Source organism: Hyperolius riggenbachi, chromosome 1, assembly GCF_040937935.1.
Source record: "Hyperolius riggenbachi isolate aHypRig1 chromosome 1, aHypRig1.pri, whole genome shotgun sequence".
NCBI classification, from domain to species: domain Eukaryota; kingdom Metazoa; phylum Chordata; class Amphibia; order Anura; family Hyperoliidae; genus Hyperolius; species Hyperolius riggenbachi.
In genome coordinates this window covers 624727135-624751399 of record NC_090646.1, presented here as the reverse complement: position 1 = coordinate 624751399, position 24265 = coordinate 624727135, and the positions used below count along the sequence as shown (strand labels likewise).

The 24265-nt window shown below is 44.4% G+C and overlaps 1 protein-coding gene across 1 annotated transcript in view; it reads right to left on the bottom strand.

The window, feature by feature from the left end:
- Positions 1-12368: 12368 nt before the first annotated feature.
- The window catches only part of LOC137529171 (complement receptor type 2-like), a 313982-nt gene continuing 302085 nt past the window's right edge, over positions 12369-24265 (bottom strand). Inside the window, exons 20-21 of the mRNA XM_068251204.1 lie at positions 21913-22132; positions 12369-12719 (exon numbers count right to left, since the gene is read on the bottom strand). Of these exons, the coding sequence (XP_068107305.1) occupies positions 12707-12719; positions 21913-22132 (233 nt within the window). The 3' untranslated portion in view covers positions 12369-12706. The remainder of the gene's footprint in view (positions 12720-21912; positions 22133-24265) is intronic.

Genomic DNA, 24265 nt, shown 5'->3' with positions numbered 1-24265 from the left:
CCCAGTCATGCTTGGCGAAATAAACGTGATTCTGATTCTGAAGTAATGAGTTGATCAATGATAGACCTATATATTAAGGTAAATAAGTTTGATTTCTATATAGTTTAGCATGTATTAAAACAGGTGGCTGTTTGTTATGAATACAAAACCAAAACAATAAGCCATGTGATCAAGACAGTACAATCAGTGACCACAGGGGGCGTTCAGAAATCCCCATTAATTAATGATGTACCAAAGAACATACCATATTTTTAGAACATAAGATAAGCTTGAACATACGCATATATCTTGGCATCCATCAGATCCAGAAAGATGTCATAAGAACACCACTTGGAACACCACTTGGGTCAAATGATCTAATTAAAATGTTATTGATGTAATTTTGATTAGAAAAGATGTAGATTGCTTACGTTAATAAGCCAAGTAGCGTCATATATGTACGCACCTGCTCAGATAACCCGCTAGTTCAAAATGTCACTAAATGTCAGAATGTACCAGTTAAAAATAAGTTTGAATTTTGTATGTTACCATAAAATCCCCTAACAGACGCCATCTTAGAACCTTTACAATAAAACACCCTGGCACTGGCAGGCTAGTACATTTTATCATTGAGCCTGAAACTCTACCGAGATCGACTGAGGCCTAGAGACTCTACCTTCCACTGTGATTCTAGAACACAAGATAGGTAATATGCATTATTCTTGGTGAATTTATTGACAATGGCTTATATAGACACTAAAGAATTGTCATTCCAAACTTCAGCAGTTTTTTAAGTTTTTTTAGATAACTTTTTTATGCTATACTTCATATACAAATGCAATTGCAAGCTTAAGGACAACTACCTAGCTTTGATTGATGAAGATATATCTAATTAAAGTTCTTTATACAAGAATAGAACTCTATATATATCATTTTTTAAGGATAAAGCTATATTTGTGTGTACCATACACGGTACAATCACGAGTCAACATTTATCGATGGAGGACAAAATCTACAGCAGAAGAGTTGCTATACTGATATGGATTGTTTCACTAAAGGAACTTTGAAAATGTATATTGGATGATGGACAAAAACTAGAGAGATGTATATTCCTGTATACATGCTTTATCTACTTTTTTTTATATATATCAATATAATTTTATAAAATTCAACAGATGAGTGTTGCCTATTTTTTTCCAGAGGTAAACCTGTTAACCTATAAATATTCTGTTTATAGTGAGCCACGCGCCCACTGCTGGCAAATCTTGTTTATGACGACTTTTAGGCTTGCCCTTTTAAGTAGGTGATAATCATTTAAGGCAGATATCGATAAGATATTTGACAAGGAAACGCTCTGGACCCTATAGAGCCTTTCTGTTCCTCTCACGGTCCCTGCGTTCCAGCACTGGCTTTTCTGTTCAGAAGTCCCGTGGAGGCTTCGGAAGTCTTCGGGAGCACTCATTATATCACTCATAGGGCTTGATTCACTAAGACAAATAGCATGCCTTATCAGAGAAAATACGCCTCATCAGAGTAGCATAGTGAGTGCTACGAACCTGCAGGGACTCAGGGCAGGACAAGTAGAGCTCGTAGTGCTCACTATGCTACTCTGATAAGGCATGTTAACTTTGAAAAAGTGTGCTAATTGTCTTAGTAAATCAAGCCCATATTGTGCATGCCCAGCATGGAGCGGCCAGTCTTTGGGAGCACATCTCATTTAAGCATACCCATGCGATCTGCTCAGGGTCTTTTTAAATCTTTGCCCAAATTTAAAATGTACATATACAGGATAGATTTCTTACTTATAATACACACCCTTCTTATACCAAGCATGAAGATATATTGTCAGGCCCATTTCTTTCTCTCTTTCTCAACAAGTACATTTGTACGCGTAAAAATTTACTTGTTGATGCCTGCAATAGCTTCCTGCACCAGCGGTGATGCGTAAAAACGTACTCCCAGTCGGCAAAAAAACGAAACTAGCTGGCAGCGGGGGACCAGAGGAGCCATGAGTGACTGCGAGGGCACAGGATGGCTGCAGGGGGCTGGTAGATGCCCCAGGTAAGCAAAACTCATTTTTTTTTTAGAGTTAAGGTTCCTTTTAAGATTTCCAGGGGTGGGTTGTAGGTGAGTACCAGTGGGACACGGCTATTTTCCTGGTTCTGCTTGTACTCCAGGAGCTGAGTCCTAGGGATGTTGTTAGCTTTCTTGATTTGGGTCTCAGCCATTAGAGGATTGTATCCCTGTTTAATGAAATTCTTCTACAATCCTCTACAAACCGGAAAAATATCGGAATGGTACCCACAGTATTGAACATATGCACGTGGAGAGTGATAGAGGGCCTTGATCCAATAGAGAAAATTGGGAACAAAGCCCCAATAGGACAACAACTTAAACAGGTACCCCCAAGAGAGCGTATCAAAGGTTTTTTGTATGTCGAGGGATAGAAGCATCATGGGGTTGCATGTCAGGCCTTGTAGTATTTAACAAACATATATTATTTAGGAATGGTCGAAAATGCTGATTTTCGCTTCCGTTTCAAATCCGCTTTCGCCATTGCTAATTACCGCGTGCGCTTTCCGCTACTTTAATTTCTGCCAAAATGTCCTCCAACTTTTAGCAATTTCCTCAAAAACGAAAACAATTTTGACATTTTTTTTTACTCTTGTTGCCACTCTTCTACTTAACATACCCAGCACATTTGGTGTTTCTAACACCTATGGGGGCTTTGCTATTAGCCGATAAAGTCGGCGGCCAATGACTGTAATGTTAATTGCGGAAAATCCGCATTACCGATATGCAGTAATTTTATGACAATCAGAAGACTCAGAATGAATAAGCCAATAAGAGAATACAGATTTAGGTGGAAATTTCCACATTCTCTGATTGACTTTAGCGATTAATAGCAAAGCCCCCGTAGGCACTAGAAATACCAAATTTCCAAGATGTGTTAACCACTTCACCACTGAGGGGTTTTACTTCTTTAACACCAGAGCAATTGTCACCTTTCAGCGCTACTTCCATTCATTCGTCTATAACTTTATTACTTATCACAATGAAATGAACTATATCTTGTTTTTTTTGCCACCAATTAGGCTTTCTTTAGGTGGGACATTATGCCAAGAATTATTTTATTCTAAATGTGTTTTAATGGGAAAATAGGAAAAAATGTGGGAAAAAATTATTATTTTTCAGTTTTCGGCCATTATAGTTTTAAATAATGCATGCTACTGTAATTAAAACCCATGAAATGTATTTGCCCATTTGTCCTGGTTATGAAACCATTTAAATTATGTCCCTATCACAATGTTTAGCGCCAATATTTTATTTGGAAATAAAGGTGCATTTTTTTAGTTTTGCATCCATCCCTAATTACAAGTCCGTAGTTTATAAAGTAACAGTGTTATACCCTCTTGACATAAATATTTTAAAAGTTCAGACCCTAAGGCAGCCAGCCATTCTCAACCCTTCAGGGGTTCCGTGTCATTTTGCCACTTCCGCGGGACAACATAGTCCCGCTGCTGTCTTTTTGCAGCAGCAGAAGGAATCCTTCATGCTGGTGGGAGTGATCCGGCGGATGGATCTGTAAAGAAGCCGCATCACCCGAAGCCAGCTCTATAGTTCTGGCACGCGCGGGAGTTCAAGAAGAATCCCAGCTTCAAGGAGGAGGAAAGGACATCAGATGGTAAGTATGGGGGGAGGTTTTTCCCTGCACTGATGGCAAAGCAGCCACATTAAAGGGGACAAAGCAGCACACAAACGGGGGACCAAGCAGCCACAGAGAGGAGGAACAAAACAGCCACAGAAACAGGGGAGAAAGCAGCTACAGAAACAGACAAAGCAGCAACAGAAACGGGGGACAAAGCAGCCACAGCAATGGGGGACAAAGCAGCCACAGCAATGGGGGACAAAGCAGCCACAGCAATGGGGGACAAAGCAGCCACAGCAAAGCAATGGGGGACAAAGCAGCACACTAACAGACAAAGCAGCAACAGAAACGGGGGACAAAGCAGCCACAACAATGGGGGGGGGGGGACAAAGCAGCACGCTAACAGACAAAGCAGCAACAGAAACGGGGGACAAAGCAGCACACAAACAGACAAAACAGCCACAGCAATGAAGGACAAATCAGCACACAGACAAAGCAGCCACAGAAAGGGGGGACAAAGCAGTCCCACAAACAAGGGAGACATGGTAACCAAACAAACAGGGGGGACCAAGCAGCTACAGAAATGGGGGCCACACTTGTTAATAAGGGCACATGGGAGCTAACAAGTGGGATAAAGGGGGCCAACCCTGTTAAGGGGGACATAGCGTGCCACACTAATAAAGAGGGCACAGGTGCCATTCTATAGAGAGGACAAGGGTCCAATTTTAATATAGGGAAATGTGTATATATATATGCGTCAGGGGTTCCCCGAGATTTGAAAATTTTCCGAAGGGTTCCTCGGGTCAAAAAAGGTTGAGAAAGGCTGCCCTAAGGTAACTATTTATGTTTTTTTTATTGTATATAAAATTGGGGAGTGTGGGAGGTAATGAGTTCATTTATTGTGGAAAACTAATGTATTTGTATATGTAAAATGCTTTAGGGTGTAGTTTTACTATTTGGCCACAAGATGGCCACAGTGAGTTTGTTTACATGCGACCTGTAAGCGACCGGAAGGATGCTTACAGGAAGCATTACGAGGCTGGGCAAATCACAATGATCGCGCTGTTTCTAATAGAAGCAGCGGATCATTGCGGGGGCTTAGATGAACGAACGGGAATGGATTTTCCCATTCATTGATCTCTGGACGAGCGGGCGGCGACGTGCACGAGCTTTGGGAGCGCGCGCACGAGCGGCGGGTGCGCAGACAGCGGCGGTAGTGCGGAAGGTACGGATTTCTCCGTCCCTTGGTTTTTTAGGGGGGAAAAAGGGACGGAGAAATTCGTACCGTGGGGGGTAAAGTGGTTAAGAAGGAAAGTGGAAACAAGAGGAAAAAAATATTTACAAAAAAACTTGTAGTTTTTGAGAAAATCGATGTTAAAGATAGAGGAAAAAAGTAGCAAAGTTAAAGTGGACCTGAACTTTTGCACAGGACAGAAACAACAGAAATGCACCCTGTATGTATTTAAAGAGTTTAGCCTGTGTAATTCCCCCTCATTTGTGTCTAATCACTAGTTGTAATTTGATCCCCCCGTCACATGAAAGCACAGGCTGTAAACAATATGTCTGCTTCCAAGAATCAGGAAGTAGAAACTGTGCAGATTCATTTTAGAATTTGTATCATCTACAACAAAGAAATGTTTATTGTTTAACCACTTTACCCCCACCCGTCCCTTTTTCCATCCTTTCACCACCAGGGACGGAGAAATCCGTACTTTCTGCGCTCCCGCCGGTGCCCGCGCTCCCGCTCGCTCTAGTGCGCACTCCCGCTTGTAAACACGCCGCCGGCCGCTCGCCCGGAGATCGATGAACGGGAAAATCCATTCCCGTTCGTTGATCTAAGCCCCGCAATGATCCGCTGCTTCTCCGATAAGCAACGCGATCATTGTGAAAAAAAAAAAAACTTTCCCAGCCTCCTAGTACTTCCTGCAAGCGTCCGGAAGGACGCTTGCAGGTCGCATTAAACAAAAAGTTACGGTTGCCATCTTGTGGCCAAATAGTAAAACTACACCCTAAAGCATTTTTCACATACAAATAAATTAGTTTTACACAAAAAATTAACCCCACACTCCCCAATTTTTTTTTTGCAATTAAAAAAAAAAATTACAATTAAAAAAAATACATAAATAGTTACCTTAGGGACTGAACTTTTTAAATATTTATGTCAAGAGGGTATAACACTGTTGCTTTATAAACTATGGGCTTGTAATTAGGGATGGACGCAAAACTAAAAAAAATGCACCTTTATTTCCAATTAAAATATTGGCGCCAAACATTGTGATAGGGACATAATTTAACCTCTCTGGCGGTAAGCCTGTGCTGAGTACGGGCTATGCCGCGCAGGGGGATTTCTCAGGCCCTGCTGGGCCGATTTGCATGATTTTTTTTTGCAACACGCAGCTAGCACTTTGCTAGCTGCGTGTGCATACTGATTGCCGCCGCTACCCGCCGATTAGCCACCGCTCACCGCGCCGGCCCCCCCCCCCCCCAGACCCCATGCACTGCCTGGCCAATCAGTGCCAGGCAGTGCTGAGGGGTAGATCGGGACTCCCAATGACGTCATGACGTCGATGATGTCATGCCGCCCGTCGCCATGGCGACAGGGGAAGCCCTCCAGGAAATCCCGTTCTTTGAACGGGATTTCCTGATCGAAGAGGGCGGGGGGATGACGTTGCACAGCAGCTATCATGTAGCGAGCCCTGGGCTCACTACATGATTTAAAAATTTTTTTTTTTAAAAACTGCTCTGCTGCCCCCTTTTTAATAGACCGCCAGGGGGTTAAACAGTGTTATAACCGGGACAAATGGGCAAATACATTTCATGGGTTTTAATTACAGTAGCATGCATTATTTAAAAACTATAAAGGCCGAAAACTGAAAAATAATACATTTTTCCCACATTTTTTCCTATTTTCCCATTAAAACACATTTAAAATAATTCTTGGCATAATGTCCCACCTAAAGAAAGCCTAATTGGTGGCGAAAAAAACAAGATATAGTTCATTTCATTGTGATAAGTAATGATAAAGTTATAGACAAATGAATGGAAGGAGCGCTGAAAGGTGAAAATTGCTCCGGTGGTCAAGGGGTAAAACCCCTCAGTTGGGAAGTGGTTAAAGGTTATTATGCTGTTGTGTATCTTTTAGAGCAGAGAGGAGTTCTGAGTTCAGGTCCACTTTAATGCGGTAAAATGACAGATAATGTATTAACCTGTGTATAAATGTACAAATGTATTTATTTTGTATATATATATTCCAAGTGTGGTAGGTATAGAAAAAAATGACATGAGGTCCCCCTCCCAAGCCTCTTTAACCCCTTGTCCCCTTATGCAGGTTGGAATAGCCAGAATGTGGAGCCCCGGCTGCATTGGGCTTTGCACCCTGAGCTATACCAGCCTGCATCATCCATGGTATGGGGGGGGGGGGGGGCTCTGGAGGAGAGGGGCGGCCAAGCGTCCCCCTCTCCCCTATACAGCCCTTGTTCAATCCATACACTACACAAAAAAAAAAAAAATCCAACTTTATGCCCCCCCTTAGCTCCAATAAATATCTGTCTGTCTTTTTAGAGACCTTTAGTAAAGATCTGGAGACGATCAACCTAAATCCTAAGATTAAACAAAATCTGACTAGAGGAGAAAAAATGGCATTACAGGAATTAAAAGATGCAAAAGGGTTTGTTATAAAGCCCAGTGACAAGGGGGGGAATGTGGTCTTGTGGCATGAAGATGATTATCTAGAAGAGATGCATCGCCATCTGAATGATGAGAGGACATATAAAATCATGACACGTGACCCATTCCCCCCTTTGGTTGATAAAATAAATGATAAACTGCAAGAAGCCTTTGGAGAGGGTTTACTATCCAAGGCAGAACTTGAGTTTTTGAAGGTAGATGAATACATTAGACCCACCCTCTACCTGATCCCGAAGCTACATAAGAATAGAGAGCATCCCCCTGGCCGCCCGATTCTATCTGGAATCGGGGGACCGACAGAACGAATTGGACAATATGTGGATCGAAAATTGAAAAATTTAGTCCAAAGCCTCCCTTCATATGTCCAGGACACTCGTGACGTCCTGAAGGTCATTAATGGAGTACAGATACCCTATGGGGCCCTCCTGGTGGGGATTGATGTGGAGTCTCTCTACACTTCGATTCCCCACCAGGCGGGCTTAGAGGCTGCTGCCTTCTACCTTGAAGAGGCCCATCCGAGGATGGCTGATCATAACCAGTTTGTAGTAGATATGTTACGGATGGTCTTGACTGAAAATTACTTCCTATTTGGGGGAAGGTTCTATCACCAGGTGGCTGGAACATCGATGGGAGCGGCGTGTGCGCCGGCTTACGCATGCCTCCACCTAGGCCTATGGGAGAGGCGTGATGTGTATGTACTTGACGCATTCCGGCGACACGTCGCACTATGGATTAGATTCATAGATGATGTGCTGGTGGTGTGGAGAGGTACTAGAGACGACCTGGATAGCTTTGTGAAAATGCTTAACAGCAATGATAAAAATATCAAGCTGACATATGTCTGCAGTGAGCATGAGATCCCCTTTCTGGACCTAAGAGTTGCGGTCGGAGATGGGGTTCTCACGAGCTCAACATACAGGAAGCCTACAGCAGGTAATACTATCCTCCACGCCGCCAGCCATCACCCCAGCCACCTGGTGAGGAATATACCTTACGGGCAGTTCCTCCGCTTAAGGAGGAACTGCTCGAGTGAGGAGGAATTCAGGAAAGAATCATATGAATTGTATACACGTCTGAGAGAATGGGGATACCCACATAGAGTACTTAGAAGAAGTTTGAAAAAAGCATGGAATAGAGATCGAAATACCCTCCTTACCTATGGGAAGAGGGATGGATCAAACATCCAAAACAGAGAAAGGATTATTACCCAATATGGGTCACATTGGGAAGCAGTGCGAGACTCCCTTCAAAAAGCTTGGCCTATCCTTATGGCATCCCCTGATATTGCAGAGATCGTGGGGCCTACCCCCACAATGACAGCAAGAAGAGCAAAAAACTTAAAGGACCAATTGGTGTCCTCTGAATTTAAAGATACAAAACGAAGTGAAGAGAGAAAAACATGGTTAGCAGCCACCCCACCCCCAAATGGTATGCACAAATGTGGGAGATGCAAGGTGTGCCCCTTTGTGCATAAAACTAAAACTTTCTGGGACACTAAATGTAAAAGGGAATATAAAATTGGGGATTTTATGAATTGCGAGACCACGGGGGTAGTGTACATGGTGACCTGCCCCTGTGGCCTGCATTATATTGGTATGACAACTCGAGCATTCAAAACAAGAATCTTGGAACACATATCAAATGTAGGTAATAAAAATGAAGAATGTAAGGGCCCTTTAAGAGAACATTACCAACAAATGCATGGAGGAAAATTCAAGGGTAGCCTGGTTAAAGTTCTGTCCTCAGTGGCAAAAGGAGCAAGAAAGGTCAATGTGGAGAGAGAGCTCTTGCGCCTTGAGACCATGTGGATCTATAGGTTGGGGACCTTGACACCACATGGCCTCAATTCAGAAATCGATTTCTCTGTATATTTGGAGCCATATGGCTAGTACACATGACACCATAGGGAATGTCTTCAGAGCTGTATATTGCTGTAGCTGTACCCATGCCTATAAAGAGAGGTCCCTCCTGGGTGGCTTAGTGCTGCCTGTGTGATTCAGATAGTTGTGAAAACTGAACGAAAATGAAAAGAGGGACCTCCCTCTACCTGGGATGTGTATGGCCGTTTAAGAGAGGAAGTGACATTGGAGTTGGGAAATCTATATGCATGTGGAATGGATGTGTGCATGTCCACATAATAGCGGAAAGCCACCTGTTTATATATATATATTTTTTATATATTTGTTTTGATTTGTTTTGAAAAAGGTTCCCTTACTCAGTCGCTTGCCATGTATGGATCTTAAACTTATAAGCCAGCAATGCTTTTATAAACAACTACAAACTGGTCGCCAGGAACAGCTCTATACATATTTCTCTCGTCTTTTTGAAACTATGGAAAGCTAAACATAGAGTAAAACACGGTTGCGTGAGGTGTGGGCAAAGTTTCCAGGAAGTAAGATGGCGCCTGTGGAAATGTCAGGTGACTGAAGCTTTTTTGAATAAATAGGGAGCAACCACCCCCCCCGTATTCTAAGCCACACCCTGAGGAAGGCCATTGGCCGAAACATGTCGGTGGGAGGAGCTACATGAGGCCGGCCTCACCCATCATCTCGATCTCCACGCTACTCCGAGTGTGATCCCCGCTGGTGCACTGATGTGACGGCACGCACGGGTAGATCTACTTCACGAGTCACCACCAACCGCCATCACCCACAGGAGCACACTGCAGTGTGGACAGCCCGGGAAGAGAGGTATTGTATACCCACAACAGGAATACGGTGACTCCTTAAGCAGGGTCCCCCTGCCAAATGGACTTCCTGACGCTACATATGCACGCTATGCTTATCTAACCAGAGCTTTCCTGTGGAATGGACTGTCTGATGCTGCCTATGCATGCTATACTTACCTAATGCTACGCTGAAACTATTGGCTGCTGCTTATTCAAGTCTACTACTAGGGCTGCTGTGCTGAATGCACGAGATTTGAAATTGGCTGTGGTTAATACTGGACTATATCCTCTGCACACATTAGTGCTATTACTAGCCAAGGACTGCAGTTATTGCTAACCAGTACCTTCCAACTTGGAGATAGTGTGTCCCCCCTATTGGTTTTTTAAGCTTGGTTTTTCTTCAAAAGCTAGTAGGTTATTGGCCAGCACGTGCAATTATCTAGAAGCCCATTAATGCATGCGTGGTGCCCTGTGGAATGAATGGCATGGATGTGTGTATAGAGTGGATACTGAGATGAGGGTATGCTGTGCAAATCTCTGATGCTCGCTAAGTTTTTAATGGTTTTATATTTTATGTAGTGAAGCTGTCACATTCTTCGATTGCTCTATTCACAATAAAGTACAAATTTTGATATTGGCAAATGAGGCCTGTGTTGAACTTTCTATAGGTGGTTGTAGGAATTCAATCCATACACTTCCCCACCTTCGGTGCTCCAGGAGGAGGTGGGCACCGACAACACCCTGGGGGGTTCATGGTGTTGTACTGGTCCAAGCCCTATCCCATAGAGCCATACCAATCCCTGCCATGCACTGAGGAGGACCAAAAGGCCCCAAAAGACTGTCTGAATGTGGGGTTGATGTGGCTCGGTAAAATGTAAAGCTAAAGGTTTGCTATTCACCAGCAGTTCTGGATGCTAGCCTGGCTTCAGGGGCATAAATAGATAATTTGCATATTCAGTAGCAGTGCATTGTGGGTCACCAAAGATGTTCACTTAAAGCTGAATTATCAGAAGTACCTTTTGTTTTCAGCAGGCAAATCACACTAAGCATTGCTTTTTAGTAGGAGGGCTTTTCGGTCTCTTTTAGTCCCCTATACTTTTTATCCTGTCCAGGTGCGTTGTTAGGGCTGAAGATTCAGGGCTTGAGCCCCAAACCTCCGCCCATAGTGCGCCGTATGTCAGGGCACATAGTGCCCATCATAGTGCCCCAAACCTTATCGGCGCCAGCATCTGTTATTAAGACAATGACGCCGCTCTCTCTCTTGCTCTCTGCTTCCTCCCTCCCTCTGTGTCAGCACAGTGGGCGGTCAGCTCTCACTCTGTGTTCAGCACCAGCCAGCTGCTCACTACTTCCTGGTTATTCTGCACCTCACATGATTATCATCTTTTATTTTTGCCTTTAAAATGCATGGAAAATAAAGTACCGGTAATTATTGAAAAAAAATCCCCCAAAAGCCTAATTTGTCTTAGGGAGTGGTGAACTTGCAGCACCCCAAGTTTATAATATCCCCCCATATCTGTGCTCTGGAAATTCTTACCTGTCCTGCTGGAGTTCCTCCCATTGTCTGCTGCTGTCACCCCTGTTGTCATGAGTGTTTTACCATGTGATGCATGTGTGATATCACACAATCCATGCGCCTGGTGCCACATGGTACAGGCACTTGCGGTAATGGGGGTGTCAGTGGAGGTCCCAGGAGTCGTGCCAGCAGTACAGGTAAGAATTTACAGACCACAGGCAATGGGGGGGGAAGACATTTTACACTTGGGGGGAAACAGCTAAAAATAGATTTCTGAATGAATTTCATGATGCACTATACATGTATGGACAGCTCCTAGCAATACACTTCTGTGAGTTGGGAGGGACTTGTGATTTTTACAGAGATGACATTACTTGTAATCTAAAGCAAATAAGATAACTGTATAGGCCAGTGGTTACCAAACTTTTTTGGGTGAGGGCACCCTTGATGGTTTTGAAATCTTTTCAAGGCACCCCTCGGCAAAAACCACTACAGAAATGCCGTTATGACCCTTAGCAGGGGACGACTCACTCCAAGTAGCTAGTGATGCTTAGGCACTGTGATTCCTCTCATGTTCAACTTCAACCATGGTTGTGGGGACTAAAGGTTAACTAGCAGGTAATGCAGCCACATTGTATATAGATGTGCGGTTGCATTACCTGATGGTATTGCATAAAGGATGGGGATGCATGCCGAGACACCCCTGAAAGGTGTCCGAGGCGCATCAGGGTGCCGCTGCACCCAGCTTGAAAACCCCTGGTATAGGCAATAAACAAAAGGAAAAAAGTTGCAATGGTATGTTGTGACATAAATCTGTCAAACAGCAGAACAGAATGTACCAATTCTCTTATGAAAAAATATACAGACTATTTTTGTCATAGTACTTCTTTAATAACAATTATTATTGGTATTACTATAATTTTATAATCCATATGGTACCAACATCTTCCATGGCGCGGAACATATTTCAGGCATGGTTTCACACCTAGCATTACAGGTGTACATTCACTTGACAGAAATGAAAAACATTAGGGGAAGGACCCTGCCCTTTCAGGCTTACAGTCTATCCACGTGGCTCCATCTGGGGCCTTTTTCAATGTCTCTCTTTGCAGTATTTGAAAGAAGAATGTGTGATTACAGGAAACGTGATTCTCTTGATTTAGAAATTCATTTATGTAGATCATTCCCCTTTTTAATCCAATCCAAATCATGAAAGTTTCCTGTAAAACAGATGAAGGTATATACGTTAAAGAATATTGATAATAATACAGTTAAGCTGTTTATATAACACAAGCCGGCCGAATGTCAGAGCTCCCCACTCCGACCGCGCCCGTACACAACCCCCCAGGCCCTGGCCTCGTCCCTCCTCCTGTCCCAACGGCTGTCCTTGCTACACATGCACAGATTGTTGTAGCACGGACACAGGGACAGGAGTACGCAGGGACACTTGAAGATCATTGTATAGGATTTGTATCTATATATATATAATAGAGTAAGTGCCTCAACCTTCAAGCAAGAAGAAGAAGTAGCGCCCTGCCCCCAGGGCCGGTCCAAGCAAGAAGAAGGGGCTGGTCCAAGCAAGAAGAAGAAGTAGCTCCCTGCCCCCAGGGCCGGTCCAAGCAAGAAGAAGGGGCCGGTCCAAGCAAGAAGAAGAAGTAGCGCCCTGCCCCCAGGGACGGTCCAAGCAAGAAGAAGAAGTAGTGTCATATCAAACCAAGGGCAAAGAGGGATAATTTGCATATTCAGTAGCAGTGCATTGTGGGTAACCACAAATGTTCACTTATAGCTGAATTATTGAAGATTTGCTTCTGTTTTAAGAAGGGAAATTACACCAAGCTTTGCTTTTTTTAGTAGGAGGGCTTTTTGGTCTCTTTTATCCTCCTATACATTCTTAGTAGTTTGGGTCACCCTGAGCTGCTTGGTTACTCTGTTGTACTGGTCCAAGCCCTATCTCATACAGCCTTATCAATCCCTGCTATGCACTGAATAGGCTGTCACATGTGGGTTTGATATGATTATGTAAAACTTAAAGCTATAGGCTTGCTTGACTTTTCAAGGGTGAAAAGGAATATTTTGCATATTTAGTAGTGGTGCATTGTGGGTAATCACAAATGTTCACTTATAGCTGGATTATTGCAGATTTTCTTCTGTTTTAAGAAGGCAAATTACACCAAGCTTTGATTTTTTTAGTAGAAGGTCTTTTTGGTCCCTTTTATCCACCTATACATTCCGAGTGGTATGGGTCACCCTGAGCTGCTTGGTTACTCTGTTGTACTGGTCCAAGCCCTATCTCATACAGCCATATCAATCCTTGCCATGTACAGATGAGGACCAAAAGTCTGAAACAAGCTGTCTACATGTGGGTTTGATATGACTGTGTAAAATTTAAAGCTATATGCTTGTTATACACCAGTGGCTCTGGATGCTTGCTTGGATAACCAAGGGGGAAAAGGGGTAATTTGCATATTTAGTAGCAGAGTATTGTGGGTAAGCACATATGTTCACTTATAGCTGAATTATTGCAGATTTCCTTCTGTTTTAAAAAGGCAAATTACACCAATACAGTGTGCGGCATTGCAGGAAGTGACGACAGTGGAACGCATGATGGGACACGGTAGAGGTGAGTCATCCCCGCCCGCTGCCTCTTACTAATAGTGGCGGCTGCTACTGTGCTTAAGCAGGAGGGGAGCGCACATGGGGGACCCAGGTGAGGGGGGGGGGGTTTCCTGCTGAGCTTAAGCTGGAGGTAGAGCACACATGGGGGACCCAGTTGAGGGGGGGTCCAACCCCCCTCCCCGCCACTGTGCCCAATACCCCCTTCCTGCCCTCTACCCTCTTATGCGGCGTGTGCTACGCCGCGGGTCGGCTAGTTTCTATTAATATTATTAATGACATAACTCCTATCACACAGCATTTCACGTTGCACTGTACAAAAAATATATATTGTAATATATACAAATAACATGAATCAAATGGGCCAATATTGAGATTATACAGATTTGGAAAGCACACCTGCTACAATGTCTTTACAGATGGGACAGCATAGTAGATACAGCGATAGCATGATTAGTGTTGCTCGGATACAATCCATGATCACAGCATAGCCGTGATTAATGAGCATTTTTTCACTATCCGACATAGTGATCTGAATCAGTGATCAGGAATCGATCACAGAATTCAATCAAGGATTCGGACGTTATTTCGAGTTTTCGGCTATTTTGCGTATTATCTCAAAAACTATTACAGTGGGAACAAGGGAAAATGTTTTTTTTCCAAAAAGACCTTATAGTTTTTGAGATAATCGATTTTAAAGGTTCAAAGGAAATTTCAAAGATAAAAAGTATACATGTAAATGTGGTAAATACATGAATTGTCATTTACCACATTTAAATGTATACTATTCAGTATCCTCCTCGGATACCCCTTTGCAAAATACGAATTGAATTTGGATCCGGATACCCAGATATCCAGATACGAATCGGATATCCGAATTCAAACTTTTTAGTATCCGAGTAAACTCGAATATCCAAACCCAATATCCTGCATATCCGGCTGGATTCGGATATCGGAATAGAAAAACGGAAGTGACCTGAAAATGGCTCTCGCTCGCTCTCTCTCTCTCTCTCTCTCTCTCTCTCTCTCTCGATGTTTGTGTCTGTGTGTGTATATATATGTGTATATATATATATATATATATATATATATATATACAGGATATTTTCAAAAAATTAGCTTATTGTGATAAAGTTCATTATTTGCTGATAAACATTAGACTTTCATATATTTTAGATTCAAATACACTCAACTGAAGTAGTTCAAGCCTTTTATTGTTTTAATATTGATGATTTTGGCATACAGCTCATGAAAACCCAAATTTCCTATCTCAAAAAATTAGCATATTTCATCCGACCATATAAAAGAAAAGTGTTTTTAAAACAAAAAAAGTCAACCTTCAAATAATTATGTTCAGTTATGCACTCAATACTTGGTCGGGAATCCTTTTGCAGAAATGACTGCTTCAATGCGGCGTGGCATGGAGAGAATCAGCCTGTGGCACTGCTCAGGTGTTATGGAGGCCCAGGATGCTTCGATAGCGGCCTTAAGCTCATCCAGAGTGTTAGGTCTTGCGTATCTCAACTTTCTCTTCCCAATATCTCACAGATTCTCTATGGGGTTCAGGTCAGGAGAGTTGGCAGGCCAATTGAGCACAGTAACACCATGGTCAGTAAACCATTTACCAGTGGTTTTGGCACTGTGAGCAGGTGCCAGGTTGTGCTGAAAAATGAAATCTTCATCTCCATAAAGCTTTTCAGCAGATGGAAGCATAAACCCACTTTTGAACCAGAAACAGCGGCAGAAGCGCCTAACCTGGGCTACAGAGAAGCAGCACTGGACTGTTGCTCAGTGGTCCAATGTACTTTTTTCGGATGAAAGCAACTTTTACATGTCATTCGGAAATCAAGGTGCCAGAGTCTGGCGGAAGACTGGGGAGAGGGAAATGCCAAAATGCCTGAAGTGCAGTGTCAAGTACCGACAGTCAGTGATGGTCTGGGGTGCCATGTCAGCAGCTGGTGTTAGTCCACTGTGTTTTATCAAGGGCAGGCTCAATGCAGCTAGCTATCAGGAGATTTTGGAACACTTCATGCTTCCATCTGCTGAAAAGCTTTATGGAGATGAAGATTTCATTTTTCAGCACGACGTGGCACCTGCTCACAGTGCCAAAACCACTGGTAAAAGGTTTACTGACCATGATATTACTGTGCTCAATTGGCCTGCCAACTCTCCTGACCTGAACCCCATAGAGAATCTGTGGGATATTGTGAAGAGAAAGTTGAGAGACGCAAGACCCAACACTCTGGATGAGTTTATGGCCGCTATCGAAGCATCCTGGGCCTCCATAACACCTGAGCAGTGCCACAGGCTGATTGCCTCCATGCCACACCACATTGAAGCAGTCATTTCTGCAAAAGGATTCCCTACCAAGTATTGAGTGCATAACTGAACATAATTATTTGAAGGTTGATGTAACGAAAAATCCGCAACGCCGGATGGATTGCGGAAATATGGTCGCATCCAATCCGGCAAGTGGACTTTCCAACGCGGGATGCGGAAATTCGTCCACATCCGCTGCGCAAACCCGTCCGAGCACTCTGCTCCAAACTCACCAGCATGCTGCTCACCAGGACTCTGCCATCTCGCCTCTAGGGGGCGGGCGCGACCGACATGCGCGCCTTTATACTCTTAGGAAGCGTGTCAGCTGACCTGGAGATCAGCTGACATTTTAGCCTGCTCTGATTGGTTGCTGCCTGGGGTGGAGACTTCTCTCCCAGGCAGTATATAAGGAAGTGCTTTGCAGTCACACTTCGGGCTCGATTCACAAAGTGGTGCTAACCCAGTCAGAGACTTTAGGCATGATAACCATTGCACCACGCTGGTGAAAAGCCAGTTTAGGCGTGATAAGTTTAGGCATGATAAGTTTAGGCATGCTAAGTTTAGGCATGCTAAGTTTAGATAAGTTTAGATCGCACGCAAAGTCCCGCACGCAAAGCAGCGCCATTAAACTCTATGCGAAGTGCACCAAACTTTGCTAGCGCAAAACTTTTGATCAGCTGTGCACTGCGGGGCTAACCCAGTTGGTGCTTAAACTTATCATGCCTAAACTTATCACACCTAAACTTAACATGCCTAAACTTATCACACCTAAACTTATCATGCCTAAACTGAGTTTAGGCATGATAAAGGGCTTTTCACCAGGGTGCTAACTGTTAGCACCGCTTTGTGAATCAGGCCCTTCGTCTGTTTTTGCGATACCCTGTGTCAGCACTCAGACCTAGTCAGCCTTGTCTCTGATATTGTGTTATATATTGGTTTATTGCCAATATATACACATATTATTACTGTTTGATTTATCGTGTATGATTCTGTGCCTGTCTTGACTACTCTGCTTCCTGATTTTGTACTTCGCCAGCCCGTACCGTTATCAACTATTGGCTTGGTTTCCGACTATTCTCACGTTTCTGTACTGCTGCCGCCTGATCTGTTGCCGAACCTCATTTTGTCTGACCTTTCTCCCTTCAGTGGAACGTCTCCCACTGTAGGGTTCTATTAGAGGCTTGCCTCTTTGAGACGACCGCCACTAGCAAACCCTTGCTGCTAGAGGCCGAGACTCCTCCACTCCGTCCTTTGGAGGATCTCACACACGGGGTTCCCATTCAGAGGTAACCACACCTCTGAGGAATTACGGTGTGGTGGATATTTCCACAGACTTGAATTTACACTGTATATTATTATTGTTGTCTGCTGTTCCAACTTGCTGGAGGTTGTATCTCTGTGCCCTATAGAGATACTCTATTGTAAACAGCACCCTCTTGCGTACGATTGTATCGTGTCACGCTATACTTGCATTATTGGTGATTCTGCAGATCACCATATAATCAGGTATAGCATCGGTATTTAGCAAGGAAATGAGCAGCGCTACTTAAAAACAGACTAGTGCCTAACTGCAAAAGAATGCAAGCCCCACTTGTGGGGTTGAATTCACACCGAGCATACACATGACCTGTCTACCACTGGAGGATGTTGGTTTCCTGTAACAGCTTGCATGCAACCTATTAAGTACTCGTCCTTCCCACTGCGAAGAAGTCAATCCTCCATGGGAGGGGCCTAACACTAACTAAATCCTAACCTATGTATATGCATAGCCTGGGTGCGCTACCAAGTAAAATTGAAAAATCAAAAATTGCGCAAAAGGTGGATCAGCGCAACACCAGGCCGCCTCCGAATGGCCTCCAATCAGAGATGCGCTGAGCCCCCCCAGGAACTACAAACACACCTTGAACCCAATAGCATCTGTATTATTGGTGATACTGCAGATCACCAATAATCAGTATAGCGGTGCTTGCTGACACCAATCGTTACAATTGACTTTTTTTGTTTTAAAAACACTTTTCTTTTATTGGTCGGATGAAATATGCTAATTTTTTGAGATAGGAAATTTGGGTTTTCATGAGCTGTATGCCAAAATCATCAATATTAAAACAATAAATGGCTTGAACTACTTCAGTGGTGTGTATTTGAATCTAAAATATATGAAAGTCTAATGTTTATCAGTACATTACAGAAAATAATGAACTTTATCACAATCATGGGCGTAACAATAGGAGATGCAGCCCATGCGCCCGCGGGGGCCCCCGCTTGTGGCTGTTTTTGGGGGCTGGAGGGGTCGCACCATGAGGGGAAAGCTATGGCCACAGTCGGCGGGGAGGGAGGAAGGTCCCCCCCCTCCCTCACCTCGGGCTTTCCCCTCTGTGCTCCCCTCCAGCTTCAATTGCTATACAAGTGCAGAGGACTGAGCGGAGCAGCGGTCAGCGGCAGGCAAACATACCTTCCGTGCGTTCCAGCGCGGACACTTCTAGCTCTAGTGACTGACGCGACTTCCTGTATAAAACAGGAAGTCGCGTCAGTCACTAGAGCGAGAAGCACGGAAGGTATGTTTGCCTGCCGCTGCCCGCTGCTCCGCTCAGTCCTCTGCACTTGTATAGCGATTGAAGCTGGAGGGGAGCACAGAGGGGAAAGCCTGAGGTGAGGGAGGGGGGGGACCTTCCCCCCTCCCCGCCGACTGTGGCCATAGCTTTCCCCTCATGATACCACCCCTCCAGCCCCCCAAAACAGCCACGAGCAGGGGCCCGCTCACAATTTCTGCAGGGGGGCCCGGGGGCTCTTAGTTACGCCCCTGATCACAATATGCTAATTTTTTGAGAAGATCATGTATACTGTAAGTTCATCAATCATTCTCCAGTGACTCAACTCTTACCTGGTCTAAACCTTTAGAAATCAGACATCGGTAATTAAAAGACAACTCAAGTGAGAAGAATAGGGAGGATGCTATATTTATTTCCTTTTAAACAATTCCAGTTGCCTGGCAGCCCTGCTGATCTATTTGGCTACAGAGTCACACCAGAAACAAGCATGCAGCTAATCTTGTCAGATGTGACAATAATGACAGAAACATCTAACCTGCTGCATGCTTGTTTAGGGTCTATGGCTAAAAGTATTAGAGGCAGAGGATCAGCAGGATGCCAGGGAATCAGTATTGCTTTAGGCCTCTATCACAGTGCGACGTTAAAGTCGCACGTTAAAACAACAATTAAAGAGACTCTGAAGCGAGAATAAATCTCGCTTCAGAGCTCATAAATAGCAGGGGCACGTGTGCCCCTGCTAAAACGCCGCTATCCCGCGGCTAAACGGGGGTCCCTTCACCCCCAACCCACCCCCCGCAAAAGAGTGTCGTAGAAAGGTCGCAGATTTATTGCTTCCTGGAGGCAGGGCTAACGGCTGCAGCCCTGCCTCCAGTCGCGTCTGTCAGCGGCGCATCGCCGCCTCTCCCCCGCCCCTCTCAGTGAAGGAAGACTGAGAGGGGCGGGGGAGAGGCGGAGATACGCGCTGACAGACGCGCGTGGGGCAGGGCTGCGGCGGTTAGCCCTGCCCCAACCAGGAAGCGCTCCCCCGCTGCACCGAGGGGGATTTAGGGGTGAAGGGACCCCCGTTAAGCCGCGCTATAGCGGCGTTTTAGCAGGGGCACACGTGCCCCTGCTATTTATGAGGTCTGAAGCGAGATTTATTCTCGCTTCAGACTCTCTTTAACGCAGAATAACTCACTACAATGAAAAATCAATGTTCCTGTTCACAGTGCACATGTTGCCTTGGTGTCTAGCGCTTCACGTTAAGTGAAAGTGCTGCATGCTGTGCGTTATACACGTTATTAGCTGCTTTAGACTGTTTGCACATGCTCAGTAATGATTTGGAAACATACTTTGCATTGCCTGTATGCTCTACTGTATGCAACGATAACGGGGCATTAAGTTGCATTGCGACTTTTTGGGAGCTTTGTGTTGTAAGTTTGCATTGCAACTTTAACGTTGCATCAAAACGCAACGTCCCACTGTGAAAGAGGTCTAAAGGGAAATAAATATGGCAGCCTCCATATCCTTCTCGCTTCAGTTGTCCTTTAACTCATGAATTATCTCTCCAATGGCCTGATCCAATTATTTTTTCCCCTAAGTTTACTCCTATGAGATAATATTTATCTTCAGTTTGAAATGATTTTTTAGCACCCTGCACTGCTGAACAAGCATGCAGCAGATGGTGCTTCTGACATTATTGTCAGATCTGACAAGATTAGCAGCATGCTTGTTTCTGGTGTGATTTAGACACTGCTGCAGCCACATAGATCAGCAGGGCTGCCAGGTAACTGGTATTGTTTAAAAGGAAATAAATATGGCAGCCTCCATGTCCTTTAAGTCAAATAAGGAGAAATAAACCATGAGTTAAGTCAATTAGGACCATATCCTATTGCTGAGCACTGGTGAGTTTTTAATTCAAGCGAGGGAAGCATTGCCTTACCCTATTTAATGTTACACCCCTCCGGGCGGAAAAGAACTTGCTTGGGCGATATAATCGCCCAGCGAGTTCTTTATACGCTATCCAATTGCTGTTTTCATGCAGACATGAGTGTTAGCTTAGATCTAAACCAGCTAAAGCCTGTCATCACCACTGCATCTGGGGGGGGGGGGGGGGGGGGGGTCTCCATTAATAAGGAGATCCCCAGAGCTCCCCGTTGGGTCGCTGCTGCCCCCCACGTAGTTACTCCAGTCACCCCTAACAATTTACATAACGCTGCAAAAACTTCCGCTACCTCTCGCCTCAAGTTTCCCGTTGTGTAATTACAGTGTATGTGTCACTGTAATGACTCTGCATCGAAGCCCCGGCAAAGCATCTTTGAAGCTCCCGCCGTGGTTCCCCCATTGGTCCACTGTCTGAGTAAATGAAATGGCTCAAGGAAATCGGCAAAAGGATTAGCCGGTAATCCTCACGTGATGGTAAGGTGATAAGTAGCTGGCATCTACAAGGATATGGCCCTTAAGGGGGGATAAAATGTGAGTTAATAATTAATGTGAGATAATTCATCAGAAAAGCTTTGTGAACAGTGATGCTCGTAATGGGACAATTATGATTACGTGAAAATTTGCGTAATTTTTCACAATTACACATTGTGTAATTACGATTACATTATATACAGCGTACTACATTTGTGAATCATAATTATGCCTGTAATTATGCAATTACGGGCAATTCGTGTTTAATGCGTAAATATATTTGCATCACTTCACCAGTGTTCTGCACCTTTGCGGATATTAGTTAAATAGTCAATGGGAAAAATGTGTTCGTATGTGAAAAAAAATCACTTATATGTGAAATTCTTTATGTGTAATCCACAAATTTCACATAACGATTACGATGCATAATTGCGAGTTACGATGCGTAATTACACATACTATAGGCATAATTTCTGCCCACTACTATTTTTGAATCAGCCCCAGTAATAGTTATAATGTAAAACTGAAATGCACTCACCTCTCACAGCCTCTGATCTCAGGAACCCACTCATAACGAGACCCAAATGATTTCAAACATATAGCAAGGTGCATTCCATTCAGCTGATACCCTTCATCACAAGCAATGGAGATTTCGTCATATACAGAGAATCCATAGCCGTCCTCCTCGGGGTTGTAAGCTTCATCGTTCTTCTCGGTCACACGTCCATTTTGTATTAATGGAAATTTGCAACCGTTTTCTAAAGAAAAATAATGTAAATTATATTCAGTTTACTGCATAATTTTCAGGAAAAAAATAATTAAAACAAAGTATAGAAGATCATATACCTAAAGTGAGCCTATTTATTAAAGACTGTTACAAAAAATGTAACTGCATAAAGTTGCACAGTCACACCTTTAAAATGTTTCTCCTCCAGAGACGGGCAAAGATAACAAATTTATCTTGCTTATCTTACAAAAAAATATATATACATTTTCCCTTAAAATCATTACAAAAGCTACCTCTGAGTCCTTTGTGAGAATTGGACCATTAGAAAGTCTTAAAGCAGGTCAGCAATACTGTGCCAGGAAAAAAAACACATATACCTGTATATATAATTATTATAATTTAGTCTTTAGCTTATTTTTTGGAATATAAGACACACCTTTTCTCCCACAAAACTTGGGGTGAAAACTGGGTGCATCTGAAATTCCAAAGATATGGAAAGAACTTCCTGCTAGCGCTATCCTCTCCCCCTGGCTGTGAGTTTCTCAGCTGCCGTGATATCTAGGACCCCGGTCGTCTCTCCCTCTGGCTGCAGGTGGTCCTTCTCCTGCTGCAATATTCAGGGCCCTAGCCGTCTCTCCCTCTTGAAACGCATGGTCCTTCTCCGCTGCCTCGATATACTCTTCATCACCGCCGGGTCCTCCTAGTGGCATACATGCTGTTTATTAGCGACGTATGTGTGCCTGGGTTACCCCGCCCCCAATCTACGGCACTCACAGCAGTGACTGCACCCCTCCACAAAGCTCGGGTCTTCTCTGTGCAGAGGATCAGACCTAGCGGCATCATGATGTCATGGCGTTGGTGACGTCATAACGTTGGTGACGTCATTACCCGGAACCTCTACACAGAGAAGACGAGGGGTGCAGCCACTGCTGTGAGTGCCGGGTATGGGGAGGGGGGGCGATTCGGGGAATCAGGATAGATCTGGGGGGGAACTAGGGGGAGGCAGACACATTTACTATGCTAGCTATAGCTTGTAAACCTACACTGGGGGGCATCTAAACCTGGTTACCTATACTGGCCACTCCTGTACTTAGACTTGTACCTGGCTACCTATACTGGCCACACCTGTACCTTGCTTCCAATACTGACCACACCTGTAACTGGCTTCCAATACTGGCCACACCTGTACCTGGTCATACTATCCATACCTGTACCTGGCTACTCATTCTGGCCACACCCCTTCCTGGCTACCTATATTGGGGCACCTATGTACCATCAAAAATAATGTTCTTGAGTGGGGTGCAATTTTTACACCCTCGCTCTGGGTACAATTTAGGGCCAGTGCACACCAAAAAACGCTAGTGTATCCGCAAACGCAAGCGGTTTTTGAAGCAGTTTTTCTGAAAGATTCTAGGCATGTTTTGAGCAATTTTTTAAACATGCCTAGCATTTTTTGGAGAGTTTTTGTGTAGCGTTTTTATATTTTATTACAGTACAGTTGTAAATGAACAGCTACTGTAACAAAAACGCTTGGAAAATCGCTCTGATCTAGCGCTTTTCAGAGCGGTTTTCCACTTTCCTATACTGAAAGGAATACTGTACGGGGGGGGGGGGGGGGGGGGGGGGGGGGTCGGGTGAAAAATGAATTGAACTTACCTGGGGCTTCTAATGGTCCCCCGCAGACATCCTGTGCCCACGCAGCCACTCACCGATGCTCCAGCCTCGCCTTTGGTTCACTTCTGGAATTTCAGACTTTAAAGTCTGAAAACCACTGTGCCTGCATTGCCGTGTCCTCGCTCCTGCTGATGTCACCAGGAGCATACTGCGCAGGCCCAGTATGGTCTGTGCCTGCGAGGTACGCTCCTGGTGACATCAGCGGGAGCGAGGACACGGCAACGCAGGCGCAGTGGTTTTCAGACTTTAAAGTCGCAAAGTCCAGAAGTGAACCGGAGGCGGGGCCAGAGCATCGTGAGTGGCTGCGCGGGCACAGGGTGTCTGCGGGGGACCATTAGAAGCCCCTGGTAAGTTCAACTCATTTTCCCCCAACTCCCCTACAGTATTCCATTTGCATTGAGGCAGAATAGCCTCAGAAATCAGCAAAAATGCTGCAGGACCTGAGTTTGTGGAAAAAAAACAAACCGCTCTGGTGTGCACCAGCCCATTG